Source organism: Coregonus lavaretus, assembly GCF_964263955.1.
Source record: "Coregonus lavaretus genome assembly, chromosome: 6".
NCBI lineage: Eukaryota > Metazoa > Chordata > Actinopteri > Salmoniformes > Salmonidae > Coregonus > Coregonus lavaretus.
This window is the reverse complement of record NC_139993.1, coordinates 58358887-58382225: the sequence shown is the minus strand read 5'-3', so window position 1 is coordinate 58382225 and position 23339 is coordinate 58358887. Positions and strand designations below refer to the sequence as shown.

The window sequence follows — 23339 nt, the reverse complement described above, 5'->3', positions numbered from 1 at the left end:
AGGAAGTGTGTGTTGTGTGGTTTGAGCCAACCAAAATGGGGGTGCAAGGGAGAGTGTTGCCTCTAACACACATTTATCCAAGTTGATGTTTTCACACATTCAATACAAATCTCTTTCAAATACAAATCAAGTCTTTGAACATGTCATCCTTTATTCAGAGTCTGCAGTAACAGTCAGTTATATGAAGCGTATGTCAACACATTATGACCACAATTCAGCAGCTATCTCTTCCAACTAATCTATTGGTCAGTAGACGGGAGACAGCCAGGCCCATGGGCCAGATAGAGCATTTCCTCATGGAGATACTGTAGATAGAGGTGCTTCTATAGAAGTTGCATCCTTCATCAGTTCCTCTTCTACTTGGGCGGCAGGTAGCCTAACGGTTAAGAGCATTGGGCCTAGTAACCGAAATGTTGTTGGTCAAGGCAGTTAACCCCCAACAACAACTGCTCCCCGGGCCCCTGTGGACGTCGATTAAGGCAGCCCCCCGCACCTCTCTGATTCAGAGGGGTTGGGTTAAATGTGAAGATACATTTTGGTTGAATGCATTCAGTTGTACAACTGATTAGGTATCCCCCTTTCCCTTATCAGGGATCTAATGTGTAGTAATTCAAAGGGGCATCTGGGTAGATAGTAGAATACAGCTTGGCGTACTGTATGTCTTAATATATTATATATGCCATTTAGCAGACACTTTTCCAAAGCAACATACATTTCTACGTATGGGTGGCACTGGGAATCGAACCCACAATCCTGCTGTTGCAAGCGCCATGCTCTGCCAACTGAGCCATACAGGACCAGTTTGTGATAGTGTAGGTTCATACAGGACCAGTTTGTGATAGTGTAGGTTCATACAGGACTAGTTTGTGATAGTGTAGGTTCATACAGGACTAGTTTGTGATAGTGTAGGTTCATACAGGACTAGTTTGTTATAGTGTAGGTTCATGCCTTTTTGTATATCCATAGATGTGTACAAGTAGTGTGTGTGTGTGTGCTCGGGTGTCAGGAGGCTGAGCTCAGCGGGGCTCTGCGTGCCAGTCCTCAGTCCTTAGCCTGTGGCTGGTGTCATGGTGTCAGCAGCAGGAGGAAATCCTCTGACAGATCAGCTCTCTGCAGCAGGGAAGAGGCCATGCCACAGGGTTTGTGTGTGTGTGTGTGTGTGTGTTGACAGATCAGCTCTGTGCTGCAGGGAAGAGGCCAGGCCACAGGGTTTGTGTGTGTGTGTGTGTGTGTGTGTTGACAGATCAGCTCTGTGCTGCAGGGAAGAGGCCAGGCCACAGGGTTTGTGTGTGTGTGTGTGTGTGTGTTGACAGATCAGCTCTGTGCTGCAGGGAAGAGGCCAGGCCACAGGGTTTGTGTGTGTGTGTGTGTGTGTGTGTGTGTGTGTGTGTGTGTGTGTGTGTGTGTGTGTGTGTGTGTGTGTGTGTGTGTTGACAGATCAGCTCTGTGCTGCAGGGAAGAGGCCAGGCCACAGGGTTTGTGTGTGTTGACAGATAAGCTCTGTGCTGCAGGGAAGAGGCCAGGCCACAGGGTTTGTGTGTGTTGACAGATCAGCTCTGTGCTGCAGGGAAGAGGCCAGGCCACAGGGTTTGTGTGTGTGTGTGTGTGTGTTGACAGATCAGCTCTGTGGTGTAGGAAGCCACAGGGTGTGTGTGTGTGTGTGAGTGTGTGTGTGTGTGTGTGTGTGTGTGTGTTGACAGATCAGCTTTGTGCTGCAGGGAAGAGGCCAGGCCACAGAGTTTGTGTGTGTGTGTGTGTGAGTTGACAGATCAGCTCTCTGCAGCAGGGAAGAGGCCAGGCAACAGGGTTTGTGTGTATGTGTGTGTGTGTTGACAGATCAGCTCTGTGCTGAAGGGAAGAGGCCAGGCCACAGGGTTTGTGTGTGTGTGTTGACAGATCAGCTCTGTGCTGCAGGGAAGAGGCCAGGCCACAGGGTTTGTGTGTGTTGACAGATCAGCTCTGTGCTGCAGGGAAGAGGCCAGGCCACAGGGTTTGTGTGTGTGTGTGTTGACAGATAAGCTCTGTGCTGCAGGAAGCCACAGGGTGTGTGTGTGTGTGTGTTGACAGATCAGCTCTGTGCTGCAGGGAAGAGGCCAGTGCCCTGTCGACCTCAGGCCCCCACGAGCCTGGGCTGCGGTTTATCCCTAACACCCCAACACGCTGATACCCAGAGGGACAAAAGTAGGCCACCATGAGCAAAAAAACACCACTTAATTCGACCTCACACCTTAAAATCCAAGGACTCAGTGGCAAAACAGTGGCAACAGAGCAGTGCAGTATTGCTGGGTTAGATATAACAGAGAAAAAAAAAGAAAATAGTCAAATGTGCTACTTTAGATTCACAGCTCAAGTAACTTATTATGTGCCTCTTTGTGATCAAGAAAACAAAACCTATTTTCTCACAGAGTAGATAGATACACCATCCAAAGAGATACAGGTAGCATACAGTATGTCACAAAAGTAAACAAGTGGTCTGTATATATGATTTATACTAAACTTTTACAAGAGGATGATATATTCTTGACACTTTAAGAGGAAGGAAAGACAGTCCATGCACAGTAGTTACATTCTCATGAAAGCAAATTATATACCGTACTACCATTTTATTTACCCTTATTTTACCAGGTAAGCTGACTGAGAACACATTCTCATTTACAGCAACAACCTGGGGAATAGCTACAGGGGAGAGGAGATAGATGAATGAGCCAATTGGAAGTTGGGGATGATTAGGTGGCCATGATGGTATGAGGGCCAGATTGGACATTTTAGCCAGGACACCGGCTACTCTTACGATAAATGCCCTGGGATCTTTAGTGACCACAGAGTCAGGACAGCGGTTTAACGTCCCAATCCGAAAGACGGGAAATAAGGGAATATACACATAATTCTGGTTCAAGTGCTACATTGTATGTTTTTGCCCAGTTGGATCCATCTCAATCCATCTCAGAATCGACAGCAAACTCCACGTGTGTCCATGTGTCAAATAAGTCCTCTCTCCATTTGGACGGAGGGCTGAAAGTTCATAGGGCACACCACATACTCTGGCAGTGTAGTAGCCTGTGACCCTGGCAGTGTAGTAGAATTTCCTGTAGCACCTTCCTCTCCCACACTTTCCTTCAAACAAACACAGCGGTGTGTCCTAAGTCAAGTGCTACATCTCCCATACCAGTCCCAACCAGTCCCCCCCATCAGACCCCCATCAGACCCCCACAGTGTCCTTTCACAGTCCTCGCTCTATACCCTCGTGGTCCGGGTGGATCGTTTGTTGTTCCACCGGTCCCCACGTTGGGCCGCAGCAGGAGGGTGGCAGTAACGCGGTGCCCAGCCTCGGGGCCTCTCCCGTGGGCTACGTGACCTGTCGGGGTCTGGGGGGGCTGGTAGTCAGGCCTCCTCGGCCGTGGCATCTATCCCAGCGTAGGTGAAGTTCTCGAAGAGCGCCATGTTCACGTAGGCCTGGGTTGGGACGTAAGGAGAAGAGTAGTTAGATAGTAGAGTGATTTAGAAAATTACGGGTGAGGAATTAATTCAGTTGGAGGAGGAATTCTATGTAACCAGGACTAGGGTTGCAAAATCCCAGGTACTTTCAATAAATTCCCTGGTTTTCCAGAAATCCTGGTTGGATTCCGGATTTCCTGCTTATTACCTCCTGATTTGGAGAAGCCTCCAACCAGGATTTTGGGAAAACCAGGGAATTTATTGAAAGTTCCCGGAATTTTGCAACCCTGACCAGGACCCTCTGTGCCAACTCCTGCAAGACAACACAAACAGGTCTGGGACCAGGCTACCTCTGTGCCCTATGGGATAGGCCAAGAGGTTACTAGCTGATTGAAAAGATGAGTCCTAAGTGAAACTGTGAGTGACAGTCCCCTTACCTTCCTGGCCTCCTGCATTCTGTTGAGCTGTACAGAGATCTGTGAGAACGGAGGTCTCTCATAGGGCCGGTCTCTCCAGCACTGCCTCATCAACTCATACCTGGACAAAATAAAACAATTAACCAATTATCAACCAACAAGAAACGATCATAACCAGCTATAATGGTGCACACATTCTCTCGCTCTCTCTCTCACACTCACACAAACACACACACACACACACACAGTTCCAAGCCAAGGTCATTACTTACACTTCGTCGTCACAGTTCCTGGGCTGTTCCATCCTGTAGCCCTGAGGGAGCGTCTCATAAAGCTCGGCACAGGTCATCCCACAGTACGGAGTACCACCTGGTAGATAGACAGAGAGAACAGGGGATGGGGTAACTTTTACAATCATACACTGACACTGGGCACTGACACTGGGCATAGGTCATCCCACAGTAGGGAGTACCACCTGGTAGACCGACAGAGAGAACCGGGAACGGGGTCACTTTTACAACCATACACTGACACTGGGCATGGACTGATGTCTGTCAGTTATAGTCTTGGTCATAATCATCATCATCACCACCACCACCATCATCATCCCCACCGCCGCCACCACCATGACCATGATCATAACCACCATCATCACATTCATAATCATCATCATCACCACCACCATCATCATCCCCACCGCCACCCCCACCACGCTATGATCATCACCATGATCATCATCATAACCACCATCATCATCATCACCACCATCATCATCATGATCATCACCACCATCACCATCATTCCTCACAAGAGGGGTTGTTTTGTTTTGACTTTTATGACAGCCAATGATGTTCTGCAGACTCTCTGTGTGTTCCTACTTTGTTTACTCTCTGCTGGGGCCCCTTTCCCACTCTTTCCGTGACCTATGGTACATTTACAGTATGATGTGAAAGCTGTGGTGGAAACTGAAATGTTTGAGGGTAAAATACTCTCTCAGGGCAACCGGAGGTTTCTTGATAATTTTATTTTGGGGGCCCACATGCCAATAGTATTTCTAATCTGAAAATATGTATAGTGCTCACACTTTACGTTAACTTGACATCAACTTACCTAAACTCACTATCTCCCATAGAAGTACACCGAAAGACCATCTGAGAAAAATGAGAGAGAGAGAGAGAGAGAGAGAGAGAGAGAGAGAGAGAGAGAGAGAGAGAGAGAGAGAGAGAGAGAGAGAGAGAGAGAGAGAGAGAGAGAGAGAGAGAGAGAGAGAGAGAGAGAGAGAGAGAGAGAGAGAGAGAGAGAGAGAGAGAGAGACCATTGAACAGTTAGTGGCCTTATAATTACATCCATTACATAGGGTAGTTAGAGGTTTTATGTTGACTTGCCATAGTGAACTAACAACATCGTGTAGCCTACCCACTGCAAGTTGAACAGTTAACTGTCAGTCATTCTGTACAAATACAATATGACTCTGCTTGAGGTAATCTCTCTCTCTCTCAATTCAATTCAAGGGGCTTTATTGGCATGGGAAACGTATGTTAACATTGCTCTCTCTCTCTCACGTAAACACAGAGTAATGGTCTGGTTATCTTTTCTTATGTTCTGTGTGGCTTAGCTCTCGTCCACACACACACACACACACACACACACACACACACACACACACACACACACACACACACACACACACACACACACACACACACACACAGTGCTGTATCTGGTAGCTCATTTACAACTTGTTTACTACAGAAACGTCTCTCTTCTCTGCTAACCTAACCAACTCTTTTTTTGTTTCACTTCCTGTAGCTATCCTAGGGCCTACCAGTCAGTTCTGAGGTGGGTATAAATAGTGTGTGTTTGACAGGCTCTGTGTGGTAGTGAGGCCATCCACCGGCTCTGTTCCTTAGGGCTTCCTGGGTTCTGTTATCAGTTCACCATTGACTGGGGGGGGGCGGGGGGCGAACATGATTTGTTGTTTTGGATAGCAGGGTAGAGAGAGAGTCCGGGATCATATGACTGCTGGCATCCTATTATCTTCCAACCTTTACTGAAAGACATGGTGTAACTGTCTAAATAAAGGTACAATTTGTTCTAGTTGAACTATGACTTTCCCAGACAGATACTCACACGTCACTCTTGGTGGTGTACACACTGTAGTTTAGGGACTCTATCGCCATCCACCGCACAGGCAACCTCCCCTGTAATGCAAAGAGAAAAGGTCAAGACATCGTACAGTTCAGTCTGTCTAATAAAGGTAAAGGTGTGTGATTCTCTATTCTCATAACTTGCAGGGTTACTTGCTTGCTGAAAAGCCTAACACACTACTGCCCTCTTACAGCAATACTACTGCCCTCTTACAGCAATACTATTGCCCTCTTACAGCAACACTACTGCCCTCTTACAGCAATACTATTGCCCTCTTACAGCAACACTACTGCCCTCTTACAGCAACACTACTGCCCTCTTACAGCAATACAACTGCCCTCTTACAGCAATACTACTGCCCTCTTACAGCAATACTACTGCCCTCTTACAGCAATACTACTGCCCTCTTACAGCAACACTACTGCCCTCTTACAGCAACACTACTGCCCTCTTACAGCAATACTACTGCCCTCTTACAGCAACACTACTGCCCTCTTACAGCAATACTATTGCCCTCTTACAGCAACACTACTGCCCTCTTACAGCAATACTACTGCCCTCTTACAGCAATACTATTGCCCTCTTACAGCAACACTACTGCCCTCTTACAGCAACACTACTGCCCTCTTACAGCAAAACTACTGCCCTCTTACAGCAACACTACTGCCCTCTTACAGCAATACTATTGCCCTCTTACAGCAACACTACTGCCCTCTTATAGCAACCCTACTGCCCTCTTACAGAAACACTACTGCCCTCTTACAGCAACACTACTGCCCTCTTACAGCAACACTACTGCCCTCTTACAGCAACACTACTGCCCTCTTACAGCAATACTACTGCCCTCTTACAGCAACACTACTGCCCTCTTACAGCAACACTACTGCCCTCTTACAGCAACACTACTGCCCTCTTACAGCAACACTACTGCCCTCTTATAGCAATACTACTGCCCTCTTACAGCAACACTACTGCCCTCTTATAGCAATACTACTGCCCTCTTATAGCAACACTACTGCCATCTTACAGCAACACTACTGCCCTCTTACAGCAACACTACTGCCCTCTTACAGCAACACTACTGCCCTCTTATAGCAATACTACTGCCCTCTTACAGCAATACTATTGCCCTCTTACAGCAACACTACTGCCCTCTTACAGCAATAATATTGCCCTCTTATAGAAACACTACTGCTCTCTTACAGCAACACTATTGCCCTCTTATAGCAATACTACTGCCCTCTTACAGCAACACTACTGCCCTCTTACAGCAACACTACTGCCCTCTTACAGCAACACTACTGCCCTCTTACAGCAATACTACTGCCCTCTTACAGCAACACTACTGCCCTCTTACAGCAACACTACTGCCCTCTTACAGCAACACTACTGCCCTCTTACAGCAACACTACTGCCCTCTTACAGCAATACTACTGCCCTCTTACAGCAACACTACTGCCCTCTTACAGCAACACTACTGCCCTCTTACAGCAACACTACTGCCCTCTTACAGCAACACTACTGCCCTCTTACAGCAACACTACTGCCCTCTTACAGCAACACTACTGCCCTCTTACAGCAACACTACTGCCCTCTTACAGAAACACTACTGCCCTCTTCCAGCAACACTACTGCCCTCTTACAGCAACACTACTGCCCTCTTACAGCAACACTACTGCCCTCTTACAGCAATACTATTGCCCTCTTACAGCAACACTACTGCCCTCTTACAGCAACACTACTGCCCTCTTACAGCAATACTACTGCCCTCTTACAGCAATACTATTGCCCTCTTACAGCAACACTACTGCCCTCTTACAGCAATAATATTGCCCTCTTATAGCAACACTACTGCCCTCTTACAGCAACACTACTGCCCTCTTACAGCAACACTACTGCCCTCTTACAGAAACACTACTGCCCTCTTACAGCAATACTACTGCCCTCTTATAGCAATACTACTGCCCTCTTATATCAATACTACTGCCCTCCTATAGCAATACAACTGCCCTCTTACAGCAATACTACTGCCCTCTTACAGCAACACTACTGCCCTCTTACAGCAATACTACTGCCCTCTTACAGCAACACTACTGCCCTCTTACAGCAACACTACTGCCCTCTTACAGAAACACTACTGCCCTCTTCAGTTCATTCCACAATATTATTTATCATCTGTGATAATTTTTTGGGAATCATTACAGACTAGTACCCTGGCTATTGTTTGATAATGCACAGTGCTGTTTGCGACTGAGCACCCACCATGGTCTTCTTGACGTAGACCTCCTCTCCTCTGGACAGACCAAAGTCTGCTATCTTAGCGACCAGGTTGTCTCCCACTAGAACGTTCCTCGCTGCCAGATCTCTGTGGATGAACTAGAGAGAGAGAGAGCGAGAGAGGGGGAGGAAGGAGAGAGAGGAGAGGGAGGAGAGAGAGGAGAGGAGAGGAGAGGAGAGGAGAGGAGAGGAGAGGGAGGAGAGGGAGGAGAGCGAGGAGAGAGAGGAGAGGGAGGATGAAGATAACATCTGGGAATGATATCATTGAAAATGTATGTTGAGAGGAAACTACATAAAGATTCCCTGTCACATTTATCAATCATAATTTGTGTATTGAAGCTTGCACAGCTGTAACGTTTTTTAAAATAAAAGTATGCTGCCAAACTTGGATATAAACCACATAGAATTGGCAACTCCCCTCCCAACTCAGGGATGCATCTTTAGAGTTCACAGAGACATCTGTGTGTTTACTATACCTGTTTGTCACTAAGGTAGTGCATGCCAGTTGCCACGTCGACGGCGAACTGCAGCAGTTGTTGTGAGGTGAGGGTGGAGGCGGTGCCATGCTCCTTGGCGAAGGCGGGGTCTGTCTCCAGGACTCGGCTCTTACGCAGAAAGTCAAGCAGGTTACCATAGGGGGCATACTCAATGGCAATGTACAGGTACCCTACACAGGTAGAGAGAGGCAGTTAGGGGAAAGGAAAGGAAAGTGATGGAAGTTTATGATTTACTTGTACACTTTATGGAGAAGGTTGCTAAGGGAGATACCATATGCATAAAAGTTTGCCATGGAAAGGTAGGAAGGCATTAACTGAGTATCATAATGTAACCATAGAAATATAATTATAGTTCTGTGCTGTAATCATCATTATTGTATCGAGAGAGAGAGAGAGAACCAACATTAACCAGCAATTCTGGTTCTCTCTCTCCGGGCTACTTGAGAACCAGTGGGATTGTGAAACATGGTGGTTTGGTAGGATGTATTCTTCTCATGGTTGAGTTGTTTTTGTAATCTCCCTCTAAAGTACAAAGAGAAACAGCCAATTCAATTATGTCCCGAAACCATCGGATGTGGTATGGAAATTGAAATGTCATGCTCAGAGCTTGGTCCTAAGGCTCTGTATTACACACACAGATATGCAGCAGCAGAACAGTTTGCTGATGTGGCATATGGACAAGCAAAACAAATGTGATCGTGCAAATGCTTCTAGCAGACAGACAGGGTTTGTTTGGGTTGGACGACACATAGTCCTGTCCAGGTGCACATCAGAGGATCTATATGCATCCGGATAACTCAGGATATTAACCACTTCATGCCCTGCATGTTGGGCTCAGGCAGCTAAGCAGTATGGAATCAGTAATGAAGAAATACAAAGTGAAGTGTAACTAACTTTCATTTTAAAATCTTAAAATCACTATCAACATACTATAGTGAACATAAAAGAATACAGACTTATTTCTAGCAACTTGCTTCAAAACTCATATTTAAAAAAGTATTCACTTGAAGAGGGAAGTATTATTATATTATGTCCAGTAATATTATTATATAGTGTCAATTAAAAGCATGTAATTCCCCACCCTGACCAGTAGGTTGCAGACTCACCCCTGTTTTCACAGGCTCCTATGAGGTTGATGATGTTGGGATGCTGGCCCAGTTTACACAACACCTCAAGCTCTCCTGCAAAGTCCCGGTGGTCATTCTCAGAGGCAAACTCTGCTCAAAACGAAACACAGTAAACATAGCAAATTACAAACAGGTACAGAGAAAGAAGCTTGTTCAGTTTGGCTTGTTGTCAGAGTTTGTAGTGTGTGTGTCTGTGTGTGTCTGTTTTGGTGTGTGTGTCTGCGTGTGTTTGTGTGATACCTACTACCTTTCAGCATCTTGATAGCGGCGCTCATCTTGACCCCATCCTTCTTGATCATGGCCTTGATGACCTGGCCGAAGTTGCCTTCTCCAATGACGTCCTCGAACTTGATGTCATCCCACTCCAGGATAGGGTAGGTGAGAGGCTCGGCGGCAGGCTTAGGTCTTCTCGTCAGGGTCAGGGTCCCAGAGTTAAACTGAAGGATGGTCTCCTCTCCCTACGGGTTGCAATGATTGATTTGATTAGTTTTTAATCAATCAAAGTATAGAAATTGTATATATAGAGATGTTTCTAATAATTTGTCGCTATGTATATGTATAATATAGCTTGAAAAGTGGATATATACCCTGAGTGTACAAAACATTAAGAACACCTGCTCTTTCCATGACATATAGTATAATGACCAAGTGAATCCAGGTGAAAGCTATGATCCCATATTGATGTCAATGGTTAAATCCACTTCAATCAGTGTAGATAAAGGGGAGGAGACAGGTTAAATAATTATTTTTAAGCCTTGAGACAATTGAGACATGGATTGTGTATGTGTGCCATTCAGAGGGTGAATGGGCAAGACAAAAGATTTAAGTGCCTTTGAACGGGGTATAATAATATAATATGCCATTTAGCAGACGCTTTTATCCAAAGAGACTTACAGTCATGCGTGCATAAATTTTTGTGTATGGGTGGTCCCTGGGATCGAACCCACTACCTTGGCGTTACAAGCGCCGTGCTCTACCAGCTGAGCTACAGAGGACCACATGGTAGTAGGTGTCAGGCACGCTGGTTTGAGTGTGTCAAGACTGCAACACTGCTGGGTTTCCACACTCAACAGTATCCTGTACGTATCAAGAATGGTCCACCACCCAAAGGACATCCAGCCAACTAGACAACTGTGGGAAGCATTGGAGTCAACATGGGCCAGCATCCCTGTGGAATGCTTTTGACACTTTGTAGAATCTATACCGCGACGAATTGAGGCTGTTCTGAGGGCAAGAGGGGGTGCAACTCAATATTAGGAAGGTGTTCTTAATGTTTGGTATGCTCAGTGTGTATTTAGTGAACTAGTTAATGACTATGGTATGCCGTGTGTCTCTCTCTCACTCTGTCTCTCACCGATCCAGACTGGTAGGGGAAGCTGCGTCTGCGGTTGAGCAGGGTCTTGCGGATGCAGAAGAGGGCCAGCAGGGCCAGCAGGATGGTGACACAGGTGACCGTCACAGACCCCACTACCGCCATCACCAGCTGGTAGCCCTCGCTGCCTGGACGCCCCCCCACACCCTGGGTGGTTGGAGTGAAGTCCTGGAAGCCTGAGAGGGGAGGAGGAGATGAGGAAGTGTGCAGTGAGAATCACCTGAGCATCTCCTATTTCTTATATACAATAGGCTAAGTATCCTTAGTATTTTAAAGTGTTCACTGAAAAATCTATGTTCTCTCAAAAAGGTCACTCAAAGTTTGTTGGACATTTCCAGAACTCAAAAAAGTGGTCTAATGTCAAGATGAGTCCATGTCCCAAACCATCTGTTGTTTAGATCCAGCTTTATACCTCAATCCCACATGAGTGGGAAAGATAGGCATCTAATGTGATGAAATGACAGTGAGGGAAAAAAGTATTTGATCCCCTGCTGATTTTGTACGTTTGCCCACTGACAAAGAAATGATCAGTCTATAATTTTAATGGTAGGTTTATTTGAACAGTGAGAGACAGAATAACAACAAAAAAATCCAGAAAAACGCATGTCAAAAATGTTATACATTGATTTGCATTTTAATGAGGGAAATAAGTATTTGACCCCCTCTCAATCAGAAAGATTTCTGGCTCCCAGGTGTCTTTTATACAGGTAACGAGCTGAGATTAGGAGCACACTTTTAAAGGGAGTGCTCCTAATCTCAGTTTGTTACCTGTATAAAAGACACCTGTCCACAGAAGCAATCAATCAATCAGATTCCAAACTCTCCACCATGGCCAAGACCAAAGAGCTCTCCAAGGATGTCAGGGACAAGATTGTAGACCTACACAAGGCTGGAATGGGCTACAAGACCATCGCCAAGCAGCTTGGTGAGAAGGTGACAACAGTTGGTGCGATTATTCGCAAATGGAAGAAACACAAAATAACTGTCAATCTCCCTTGGCCTGGGGCTCCATGCAAGATCTCACCTCGTGGAGTTGCAATGATCATGAGAACGGTGAGGAATCAGCCCAGAACTACACGGGAGGATCTTGTCAATGATCTCAAGGCAGCTGGGACCATAGTCACCAAGAAAGGTCCCCCTGCTCAAGAAAGCACATATACAGGCCCGTCTGAAGTTTGCCAATGAACATCTGAATGATTCAGAGGAGACCTGGGGAAAGTGTTGTGGTCAGATGAGACCAAAATCGAGCTCTTTGGCATCAACTCAACTTGCCGTGTTTGGAGGAGGAGGAATGCTGCCTATAACCCCAAGAACACCATCCCCACCATCAAACATAGAGGTGGAAACATTATGCTTTGGGGGTGTTTTTCTGCTAAGTGGACAAGGACAACTTCACCGCATCAAAGGGACGATGGACGGGGCCATGTACCGTCAAATCTTGAGTGAGAACCTCCTTCCCTCAGCCAGGGCATTGAAAATGGGTCGTGGATGGGTATTCCTGCATGACAATGACCCAAAACACACGGCCAAGGCAACAAAGAAGTGGCTCAAGAAGAAGCACATTAAGGTCCTGGAGTGGCCTAGCCAGTCTCCAGACCTTAATCCCATAGAAAATATGTGGAGGGAGCTGAAGGTTCGAGTTGCCAAACGTCAGGCTCGAAACCTTAATGACTTGGAGAAGATCTGCAAAGAGGAGTGGGACAAAGTCCCTCCTGAGATGTGTGCAAACCTGGTGGCCAACTACAAGAGACGTCTGACCTCTGTGATTGCCAACAAGGGTTTTTGCCACAAAGTACTGTCATGTTTTGCAGAGGGTTCAAATACTTATTTCCCTCATTAAAATGCAAATCAATTTCTAACATTTTTTAAATGCGTTTTTCTGGATTTTTTTGTTGTTATTCTGTCTCACACTGTTCCAATAAACCTACCATTAAAATTATAGACTGATCATGTCTTTGTCAGTGGGCAAACGTACAAAATCAGCAGGGGATCAAATACTTTTTTTCCCTCACTGTAGATGGTGGTACCCTCTCTTTGTTATTTATTTGGGATTACAAAACAGCTTGATCTAACTCCACACATGTTTTTTTAAACCATCTCTCACCATCTCCCTGGGTCCTGGCATGGACAAACTTGCTCCACTCCCCCGGTACTTTAGAGAAGGCTCTCACTCTGAACTGGTAGAGAGTACTCCCGTTAAGCGCCGTCACGTCTTTAGCCGTCTTGTTGCCATCGTCAGTGTCTACCCAGGGATGCAGGCTGCCCTGACCCACCGGCTGGTACTCTATGATGTACTTCACTATGCCCCCGTTAGGGTCCTCAGGGGGCTGCCACTTCACCTGCACCGCAGACACAGACAGGGGCAGGGCCAGGACGTTACGAGGTGAGGAGGGACCTGATGGAGAGGGGAGAGGGGAGGGGGAGGGAACAGAGAGGATAAATCAGGGTTAGTATTGGTCAGAAGGTGTTAGCTTATGCTACATGGCTATTGCCCAATGCTGCACAATGCTTTAATCTTTCTTGATTTCCTTAGTCATCCATCCTGATTTCCTTTCTTTAACCCTGACACACTACGAGGGCAGGGGGGAGGCAGGCACCATCCATACACCATACATCCACCAATCACACTCGTCAACACTCACTGCTAAACCAATAGAAGGAGCTTTTGTTAGTTACCCTGGCTGTTGATGCGGAAGTGGTAAGGCTTAGAGGCGGGCCCCAGACTGCCACAGTTGAGCAGCCTGACAACCACTGTATAGTCTTGGTGGTACTGCAGGTTGTAGAACTTGGTGGAGAGCACATTGAGCAGGGTGGTCTCCTCTCTCAACTTCTCTCCTGAGGGGGAGGGCCTGAAGAGCTGCACTAAGAACCCGCTGGCCGCACCCACGGCCCCGCCCGCGTTGCCAGGCAACAGCCAGCGTACGGTGGCGTTGCGGCCCTCCAGCGAGCTGAAGTCAATCTCTGGTCGAACCGTTGGCTCTACAGCAGCGACACAGAACACGCAGTCAGAGAGAGGTCCGCCAGCCTGGGATACTTACTCATTCTGTTTACTTAGACACAGCCTCTCGCTTACAGATGGGCAAAGAACATTCTGATCTGGTCACTCATAGACCTTAGAATTAAAGAACCATTCTCACACAGATTCAGAACCAGCACTCAGCTGTCCACTAGGACAAACTTCTACTAACTTCAACTCACACACACACATACACACACATACACACACACACACACATACACACACACATACACACACACACACTCCCCCTCTGCAGCATCACCAATTCCCTACAAACCTCTGCTCTGACTTACGACACTGCAAAAACTAAAATGGGCGCTATGTTGTTTCTCACCTGGACAGTCAGTCTCCATGATGGCCTCAGGCCCCAGAGTCCCCTCCCCTCCCTCCCCAGGGCGGGTCAGCTGGACACGGACGTGGTAGCGTGTAGATGGCTTCAGATTCATCAGAGTTATAGGCTCTCTACTGTACACTGAAGAACAGGAACACAGAGAGAGAGAATCAGAGACGATTATCAATGTAGCATAGGGATCAAAATGTTTCCTATGGATAATAATGTATGTTGCCACTTGCCAAGATAAGTAGTTGTAACTCCCATGACTTGACATGAGATCAAACTCCATCTGACGTACCTATGATGGAGGACCAGGAGTCTCCGGTCTCCATGGGCTTGTAGAGGAGCTTGGTGGAGTCGATGGGTCCGTCTCCTCTGTAGGAGTCCACAGGCATCACCACCAGCTGCTTACTCCTCTTCTCCAGCAGCTTGGGAGGGGTGCTGGGGCAAGGCGGCTCTGGTGAGAGAGTGGGTGGGGGTGAGGAAGTGGGTGAGATGGGTGATATGGGTGATATGACGAGTCTCAACCAGAACATTAAAACCTTTTTATCTACCCTTTTTCTCACTGTGTATTTAGGGCAGGTTTCCCAGACTCAAATCAAGTCCTGCACTAAAAAGCATGTTCAAGTCCAGGACTAGGCTTCACCTGTGTCTGGGAAACCTGCCCTCAATGTTAAGCACCTCACATTGACTGATCTAGACCAGTAAAATACTTTTCTCTTCTCACCTTTGACAGTGAGGTTGAACTTGCGGGAGTCTTGTCCCCCATTGGTGGAGACCCTGCACTCCCATAACCCAGCATGCTCAATGGATAGACGGGGGATGTCAAACTGGGCTGTGCTCTTATTGGAGTCCATGGTGGTGCGAGACGCCTGAGAGAGAGAAGTACAAATAGATATTGGTAAGGCTGTATGTTGAGCCAACTGACATTATCATAAAAAATATTGATATATTTTCACTAAAACAAAAACACAGAATTTCACAAATCCCAATGACTACACTGTCACAGTTTGATTCCCAGTAATGGAATAATCCAATATAAAATGACCACCCTGGCCATCCCTCCATTGCCTTGAGCACAGAACTGTCCAGTTTGCGCAGCTCGATGCTGGTGTGGCTAGGCAGGGGGTTGCCTGTGGCGGAACACAGGATCTTGGGGCTGGAGTTGAGGTTCCACTCCAGACTACTGGCCATGTCCAAGATCTGGGGGGCGCGGTCTGATGGGGGAGAAACAGATTAAGATGCTTGGTAGAGGCAGCAGTGGTGAGGATGAGGAGGTAATGTTTACCTACCTGATTTCTCACAGTTCTGTCCTCTCCAGCCAGTGGGACACTGACATCCACTGAAGCGGTTACACACTCCCCCGTTCTTACACCTACAGCTCAGCCTGCAGTCTGCCCCGTACATGTCCCTGTGACAGGCTGGGGGAGGGAAGACATTAGGATGGGAATGCCAAGGGGTTGGGGTTCTAATAAGTGTTTCATGAATTGCTACCTGATCTGGCTATGCATGTTTTTATTTTTTATTTATTTAACTAGGCAAGTCAGTTAAGAACAAATTCTTATTTACAATGATGGCCTGCCCCGGCCAAACCCGGACCAATTGTGCGCCGCCCTATGGGACTTCCAATCACGGCCGGATTGTGATACAGCCTGGAATCGAACCAGGGTCTGTAGTGACATCTCTAGCACTGAGATGCAGTGCCTTAGAACGCTGTGCCACTCGGGAGTAACTACTTTAACACATGCAATAATGTTGATAGGTTGGTTGTACAGTACAATCAATATTTATTGGGCAATCCAGGGCTGAAAATACGTCATAACCCTATTTATAACAAATGAACTCACATCTGTTGCAGTGGTTCCCAGACCATCCGCTGGCACAGGAGCATCCATAAGGATCAGCCAGGCAGAACCTCAGCCCTACACAGTCCAGCTCTGACCTGCACCACTCCTGGCAGTTACGACCAAACATGCCCTCTCTGCAGGCTGGGAGGGAATACATTACAAGTCGTAGATTTAGTACAGGACAGGTACAGTTACTTCAGACAGTTTGTCAATAGAATATACTTGTATTTTACACACACCACGCACGCACTTATATGCACTTATGCACACACACACACACACGCAAACACACACAATTGCTCATTTGTAGTATGTGTCAGCTTCAAGGCCACAATCTTATGCTTTAACATATTGCCTGTCCCCCCACCCCCACCCTACACACACACACACACACACACACACACACACACACACACACACTCACCTGTCTCGCAGCGCATCCCCATGAACCCCGGTGGACAGATGCAGTCCCCGTCACTGTCATGACACACCCCTCCATTGAGACACTCTGGACAGTCCTTGTCACAGTCGGCTCCCCACTTCTTACTGGCACAGTCTGGGACCGACAGCAGAGCAGCATCAGTGGCAAGCCCACGCAAATACAAACACCTCATCCATATGTGAATCATCATACATATCCTTGTAATGGTTAACAGTAAGAGAGATGCTGCTGGAAGAGGTGTTGGAGGGCCTGTAGGAGGCACTCTTTCCCCAGGGCAGTGATTGGGGACATTGCCCTGTGTAGGTTGCCGTCTTTTGGATGGGACGTTAAACGGGTGTCCTGACTCTCTGTGGTCACTAAAGATCCCATGGCACTTATCGTAAGAGTAGGGGTGTTAACCCCGGTGTCCTGGCTAAATTCCCAATTTGGCCCTCATACCATCATGGCCACCTAATAATATGCCATTTAGCAGACGCTTTTATCCAAAGCGACTTACAGTCATGCGTGCATACATTTTTTGTGTATGGGTGGTCCCGGGGATCGAACCCACTACCTTGGCGTTACAAGCGCCGTGCTCTACCAATTGGCTCATTCTTCCCCCTTCCTCTCCCCTGTAACTATTCCCCAGGTCATTTCGGTAAATGAGAATGTGTTCTCAGTCAACTTACCTGGTAAAATAAGGGTTAAATAAAAGTACAAGTAATACAGGTGTTAATAACACTATTAACTGAGTACTAACAATGTACATTCAAAGATGTACATCCAACCAAAAATGTTTCAGAAAAGAAATAACTAAATGTATTGTCAGGCTTATATCCAGATGAAAAATAGATCAATCCCAGCACAGAGAGTATACAATAGTGATGGGAAGTTCGGCTCTTTTTACTGACAATGATCTTTTCGACTCGTTCAGTCAAAATAACTAATCTTTCGACTCGTTTTATTTGAGTCAGTAATGCCCAGAGCACACAGGACCCCCTACTGGTGAACAATAAACTGACAACTCATGACCCTACGAGCCTCTTATTCACATAGGGGGGCTTATTGGAGCTGTCATTTGTGACTGAGACTTGTAAACGTCTGCTTTAAACAATGTACATTTGTTGATTGCTAGGCATACAAATAAGATAAAAAATGTAGACATTTTAAACGAAGTTGTGGCCGCAACCGGACTAGATTGTGAACGACTCATGGCAGAACGCATTGCTTGACTGCTGTGAGTGTGATAAGCTAAATGCCATTCGCAAACTGCAGCCCCCCAAACGATTTGCTCTCAAGTTGGAGTTTGTTGAGCAGAGGCTGTTTATGTTTTGGTTCTACAAAGCTGTGTCCATCATAACGTTCAATAATTAATTAACTGCTTTCATTCTTGCACCATGCGATCAATTATCAGTTCTAAACATGTCTTTTTCTTCTCTATGCTCATGATCTATTTTGCTGCGCAAATGACAGACAGTTGGTGGTCGTAGCACGTCTCTGGCGCCGCTGAGATGGAAGAGCGTGTATTAATCCAGCTGTAGGACTCATTGCGGCCAACACTAGCAAGTCAAACAAAAGACAAAAATGAACGAGTCAACCTGTGTGTGTGTGTGTCTTTGTGTGTGTGTGTATAATACGAACACCCCTTCTGTACCTCTGACAATCAGCCTCATCCAGGCTCCATTGATGGGACTGTCTCCCACGAAGCCTGCACTGTAGATGCCTTCGTTGACATTACTCACGTCCTCCAGGGTTAGTACAGTCGTACTGTTGGACACATCACCCCAGTGGGTCATGTAGAAATAGTTTCCTGGTGATACAACACAGTATGAGTCAACACACAGGACAAACTCTCATTAACAATCAATGAATCAAACAATTGGCTATATTGCCATGTAATAGTCTCATTTAGATTAATCTAGTCCCTGCTCAGACAGAAATGCCTGCATTTCATCCCTCCCTCCCTCCCTCCCTCCCTCCCTCTATCCCATCCATCCATCCCTCCCTCCCTCTATCCCATCCCTCCCTCCCTCCCTCCCTCCCTCCCTCCCTCTATCCCATCCATCCATCTATCCCTCCCTCTGTAACTCACCATTGTACTTCCAGGTGACATCTCTCCTCTGGGAGCTGAGTACCTGCATGGCCAGGTGGACTGTGTCTCCTCTGTTAGTCGTCACTGTGAGGTGGGCCGGGACAAAAAGACCTGGGAGGAGCAATATAGAAGAATACATAAGTTCTCTCTTTCTCCCTCTCTCTCTCTCACACACTCTCATTCTTTCACTGAGAGCCTTTTCCTTACCTTTGCCATAGTTGTTGATGAGAGTGACTGTGACCAGGTTTCTAGTAGGACTAGTTCCCTGTGATGCATGACAGTAAAAGATGCCTGTCTGGTCCACTATACCCACAAACTCATTGGCCACCACCTCCTTGGTCTTGGGCCTCTTGACGCTGTATCGGGACGGTGAGGGGAGGATGAGAATGCTGTTGTCCTTCTTGATGTCCAGTTCTAGCTCTGCTGCATCCCGCTGCCCCGTGAGGCAGGATATGGAGAAGCGCTGAGGGGTGGAGGCCTCGGCGTTGGAGATCATCATCAGGTCTGTAACCGCACCTATAGGGACGAGATGGCGTCGCTCACCTGATACAGTCATCTACACTATTATGAGGTAAAACAACAAAGAGCAGCTACTGTAGTAATCTACTGATGCAAAATCAGTTTATCCATTCTAACCCAAACAAACATTACTAGACCTTAGGGCAGGGGTATTTAAATCTTACCCTACGAGGTCCGGGCTACTGCTGGTGTTCTGTTCTACCTGATTATTAATTAAAGGGTAAAATTGAGAAAAATAAAGTAGTGGAACTGGCTTCGAGGTCCAGATTTGAATTTGAGGGCCTGAGGGCATAATGCTACAACCTGGGGACATATTCCAGTTACATACTGACCTAGAATCAGTGTCCCCAACTTAAATCATTATGAGCCAAATAAGAAAATACATACATTTACGTCATTTAGCAGACGCTCTTATCCAGAGCGACTTACAGTTAGTGAGTGCATACATAATTTTTTATTTTTCATACCCCCATGGGAATCGAACCCACAACCCTGGCGTTGCAAACGCCATGCTCTACCAACTGAGCTACACCCCTGCCGGCCATTCCCTCCCCTACCCTGGACGACGCTGGGCCAATTGTGCGCCGCCCCATGGGTCTCCCGGTCACGGCCGGCTACGACAGAGCCTGGATTCGAACCAGGATCTCTAGTGGCACAGCTAGCACTGCGATGCAGTGCCTTAGACCACTGCGCCACTCGGGAGTTCATCATATATGGTGGCACAGAAATGTTGTTACATAAATCCGACAACATTCCTGTTCTGTGGCATTTGAGCCCTGATCCAACGAACAATAGAAGGAAACCGAGATGAGCTCCTGCTCTCTCAAGAGGCTGCATTCTGCATTTCCCTTTAACTTTTATAGTAGCCCATAACTTGTTGTGTCAAATAAATTCTGATTAGAGTTGCCTTGCATAGCCTACATTATAGCCTTCTTTCTGGGGCTTAAACATTCAGAGGAAATGATTACACAATCTAATAAGCACCTTGAGTAATGTAGCTTATACCCATTTCAGACAGAAGGTGTAGTATATTACCTGTAAATAATATAAGGCAATGTTTATATGACCCCCTTTCAAACAGCCTCTTATTTACCACCTTCTTGCATGTATACACACCCCTTTTATACATATCAGTGGGTAACTGGTAAATTAGGAGGGGAAGAGGGGTGGTGGATGTTGCTAAACCTTAGGGGCTGTTTGTATTTTAAACAGGGAGGTCTTAGCCTAGCGGTTAAGAGCGTTGGGCCAGTAACCGAAAGATCGCTGGTTCAAATCCCCGAGCCGACTAGGTGAAAAAACTGTTGATGTGCCCTTAACCCTAATTGCGCGTGTAAGTCGCTCCAGAGCGTCTGCTAAATGACTAAAATGTAAAAATGAAAGCCAGATAAATATAATAAAAAAACATCCCAAAGCTGTGGATTTTTGTCCATCCTCCACCAATTCAGAATATACTGTGTCATGGCATGCTTTGTGTAAGAGCTATCGAAGATTGAAATCCGGAATCGTATTATATATATTTTTGAAGGTGTGGATTGTTCTCCATCCACCCCTGATTCAGAATATACCATCTTCATAGTCATGGCATGCTTGGTTCAATTGCTATTGATGAGAGAAATCCGAATATCCACTGAATAACCAATATAAAACTAATTTTACCTTTGCCAAAAACAAGCAGGCATTGTAAATTTGTGTGATCTTTGACTGTGTATGAAATGAGTATTACTTTGTTTTTAGAATACAGTTTATTTAGGGTTTAAAATTGAATGGATCAGAATAAGCTGAATAAGCCCCCCCACTTACCTGACACAGGTATGAGGCACAACAAGTACAAGATATCAATCATATTTGTAATCCTCAAAACCGCAATTCCCAAATCAGCAGTGGTTTATCCAATCCAATTCTTCGGTAAAAAGAGACACTTCTACATTCCAAGCGGTGGTCCCCAGCGTGCCAAAGAACCGCGCGTGTCTTTGCGCATTGCCATCAATTCCAGTAATTGTTTTAACGGTAAAGTAATCCTTGCATTGATATCTCTGTCCCTATGAGTGTTCCATATCGTGTCACATTCTCCAGCTCCAATTTGAGCGTTCTGAATCTCTTGTCCTTACAATTGCATTACTCTGGGTGGGAGAGGATAAGAAGGAAGAGCGTCACGAGGGGAAATAGGTTGTTACTCTCCAAAAGCCTTGGTTCTGATTTCAGGAGTTGCAGAGTTGTGCATTAGTTTGTGGATTAGGCTACTTTCTACTTGTCATAGAATGTAAATTCGTTTTCCAATCAATTTCCTTATTTCCACCAAATGCGTTGTTAGCCAAGTCAATAATTCATGTAGGCCTAGAAAATTGCATTTTCAAAAATAATCCTGCAGCAAATGTCATCATTGTTTTATGTATTTGCACAGTTTTGACGATGCCCAAGAATGGTTGGTTTTAATGCATTTAGATGTGCATGTGTTTTATTTTATTTCCCTCAGATATATTCTACCGCGCTCTGCCCCAAGCTGGTCTCATAGACTAGACATAACATAGTAAACGAAAATCCGAGACACTCAAATTAGTATGATATGTTAGGTTTGGTATGGTTACATAAGACAAAACGTTACTTACGGGAAAAACAATAGTAGGCTTGTTGGATGGGGTGGATGGGTGGGCATATAACTAAAAAGTTGCCTGTTTCAATCCAGCCTGGTCTCATAGACTAGACGTAACATAGTAAATGTACATTCGGGACACTGAAATTAGTATGATATGTTACGTTTGGTATGGTTACATAAGACAAAAGATTACTTAACGCAAAAATGAAAGTAAGGTGGTTGGTCGGGGTGGATGTATAACGCGAACCTCTAGTGACTCAAAGGTTGCGTGTTCGAATCACATCACGGGCAACTTTAGCATTTTAGCTTTCCCTAAATGCTGACACTGCATTTTACATGCTAGTAATAGTAGGCCTATGCATACTGAGTTTTCTCTAGCTGTTTTTAAACGTCACTGTCAGATCTATGTAATAATAGCAGATGGGTAATGTAATAGCTGTGTTCTTTCCCCCCAGTAAGTTAGTTGTGATCCCTGCAGCTGGTGGTCATTTGGCCTCTCCTTCACTGCTCCAACCAGTCTGAGGAAATGATTATGAACAGTCTGCTTGTTGAGTCTATGCTATTCTATCATTACAGCTGCAATCAGATGGATCAGGTCCCGTGTCTCACTTTTTAATATTAATTTAGAGAAGCTTTAAGTACCACTCACTTCTCTTATTTCTGGACGGGCGGGCTTTGAAATGGTTGATTTAATGTTTTCTTTACGTTTCCTGATGGCCTCAGACAAACGAAGTTGACTCAACATCTTATTGTTTGAAACTTCCTGTTTTCGATAAGAGAGTTCAAGATTTTCTTAAAATGGAGCGTATTTCTGAGGGATTTGAGGGTTGGTTCAGATAAATACAATTCTGATATAATCTACAACTCACTTGTTACGCCTGTCTTATGTGATTGCATTAAGCTGCTCAAAATAGGTGAGGACACAACCCTTCACCGTACCATTGAATAGCATAATCACACAATGGATAATACAAAATGACACAAAGACTTTGATGAGGTGTCCAGAGCAGGAGACTATTGTTATGTCTCCAGGTCAGAATGTTTCCATTTTGATACAGGCCTAACAGAGGGCACTTCCCAGTGTTGGCTCAGGTTTGTTGGGTCTCTGTGGTTCTATGACGGTGACCTCCCTGTCCCTGATACTGTAAATAGACCATCACCTTGAGAGGGCCTTCCTATTTCCTCTACACAGGGTCACAAACACTCCACTCACAGGACCGACTCATCACACATGACAATGAG

At 45.9% G+C, this 23339-nt stretch overlaps 1 protein-coding gene across 1 annotated transcript; it reads right to left on the bottom strand.

Annotated features, from left to right (window-relative positions):
• Window positions 1-131: 131 nt before the first annotated feature.
• Window positions 132-21559, bottom strand: LOC311131653 (tyrosine-protein kinase receptor Tie-1-like). Its single transcript, XM_084164759.1, has 23 exons — window positions 21305-21559; window positions 19193-19501; window positions 18986-19096; window positions 18548-18703; window positions 16897-17028; window positions 16473-16613; window positions 15918-16046; window positions 15697-15842; window positions 15353-15497; window positions 14924-15082; window positions 14626-14763; window positions 13949-14251; window positions 13377-13667; window positions 11255-11448; window positions 10148-10358; window positions 9880-9990; window positions 8753-8943; window positions 8262-8375; window positions 5982-6052; window positions 4962-5002; window positions 4124-4220; window positions 3873-3972; window positions 132-3453 (listed from the first exon to the last, which is right to left on the bottom strand). The coding sequence occupies exons 1-23, from the start codon at window positions 21345-21347 to the stop codon at window positions 3382-3384; spliced, it is 3405 nt and encodes a 1134-aa protein (XP_084020885.1). The 5' UTR covers window positions 21348-21559; the 3' UTR covers window positions 132-3381.
• Window positions 21560-23339: the final 1780 nt, after the last annotated feature.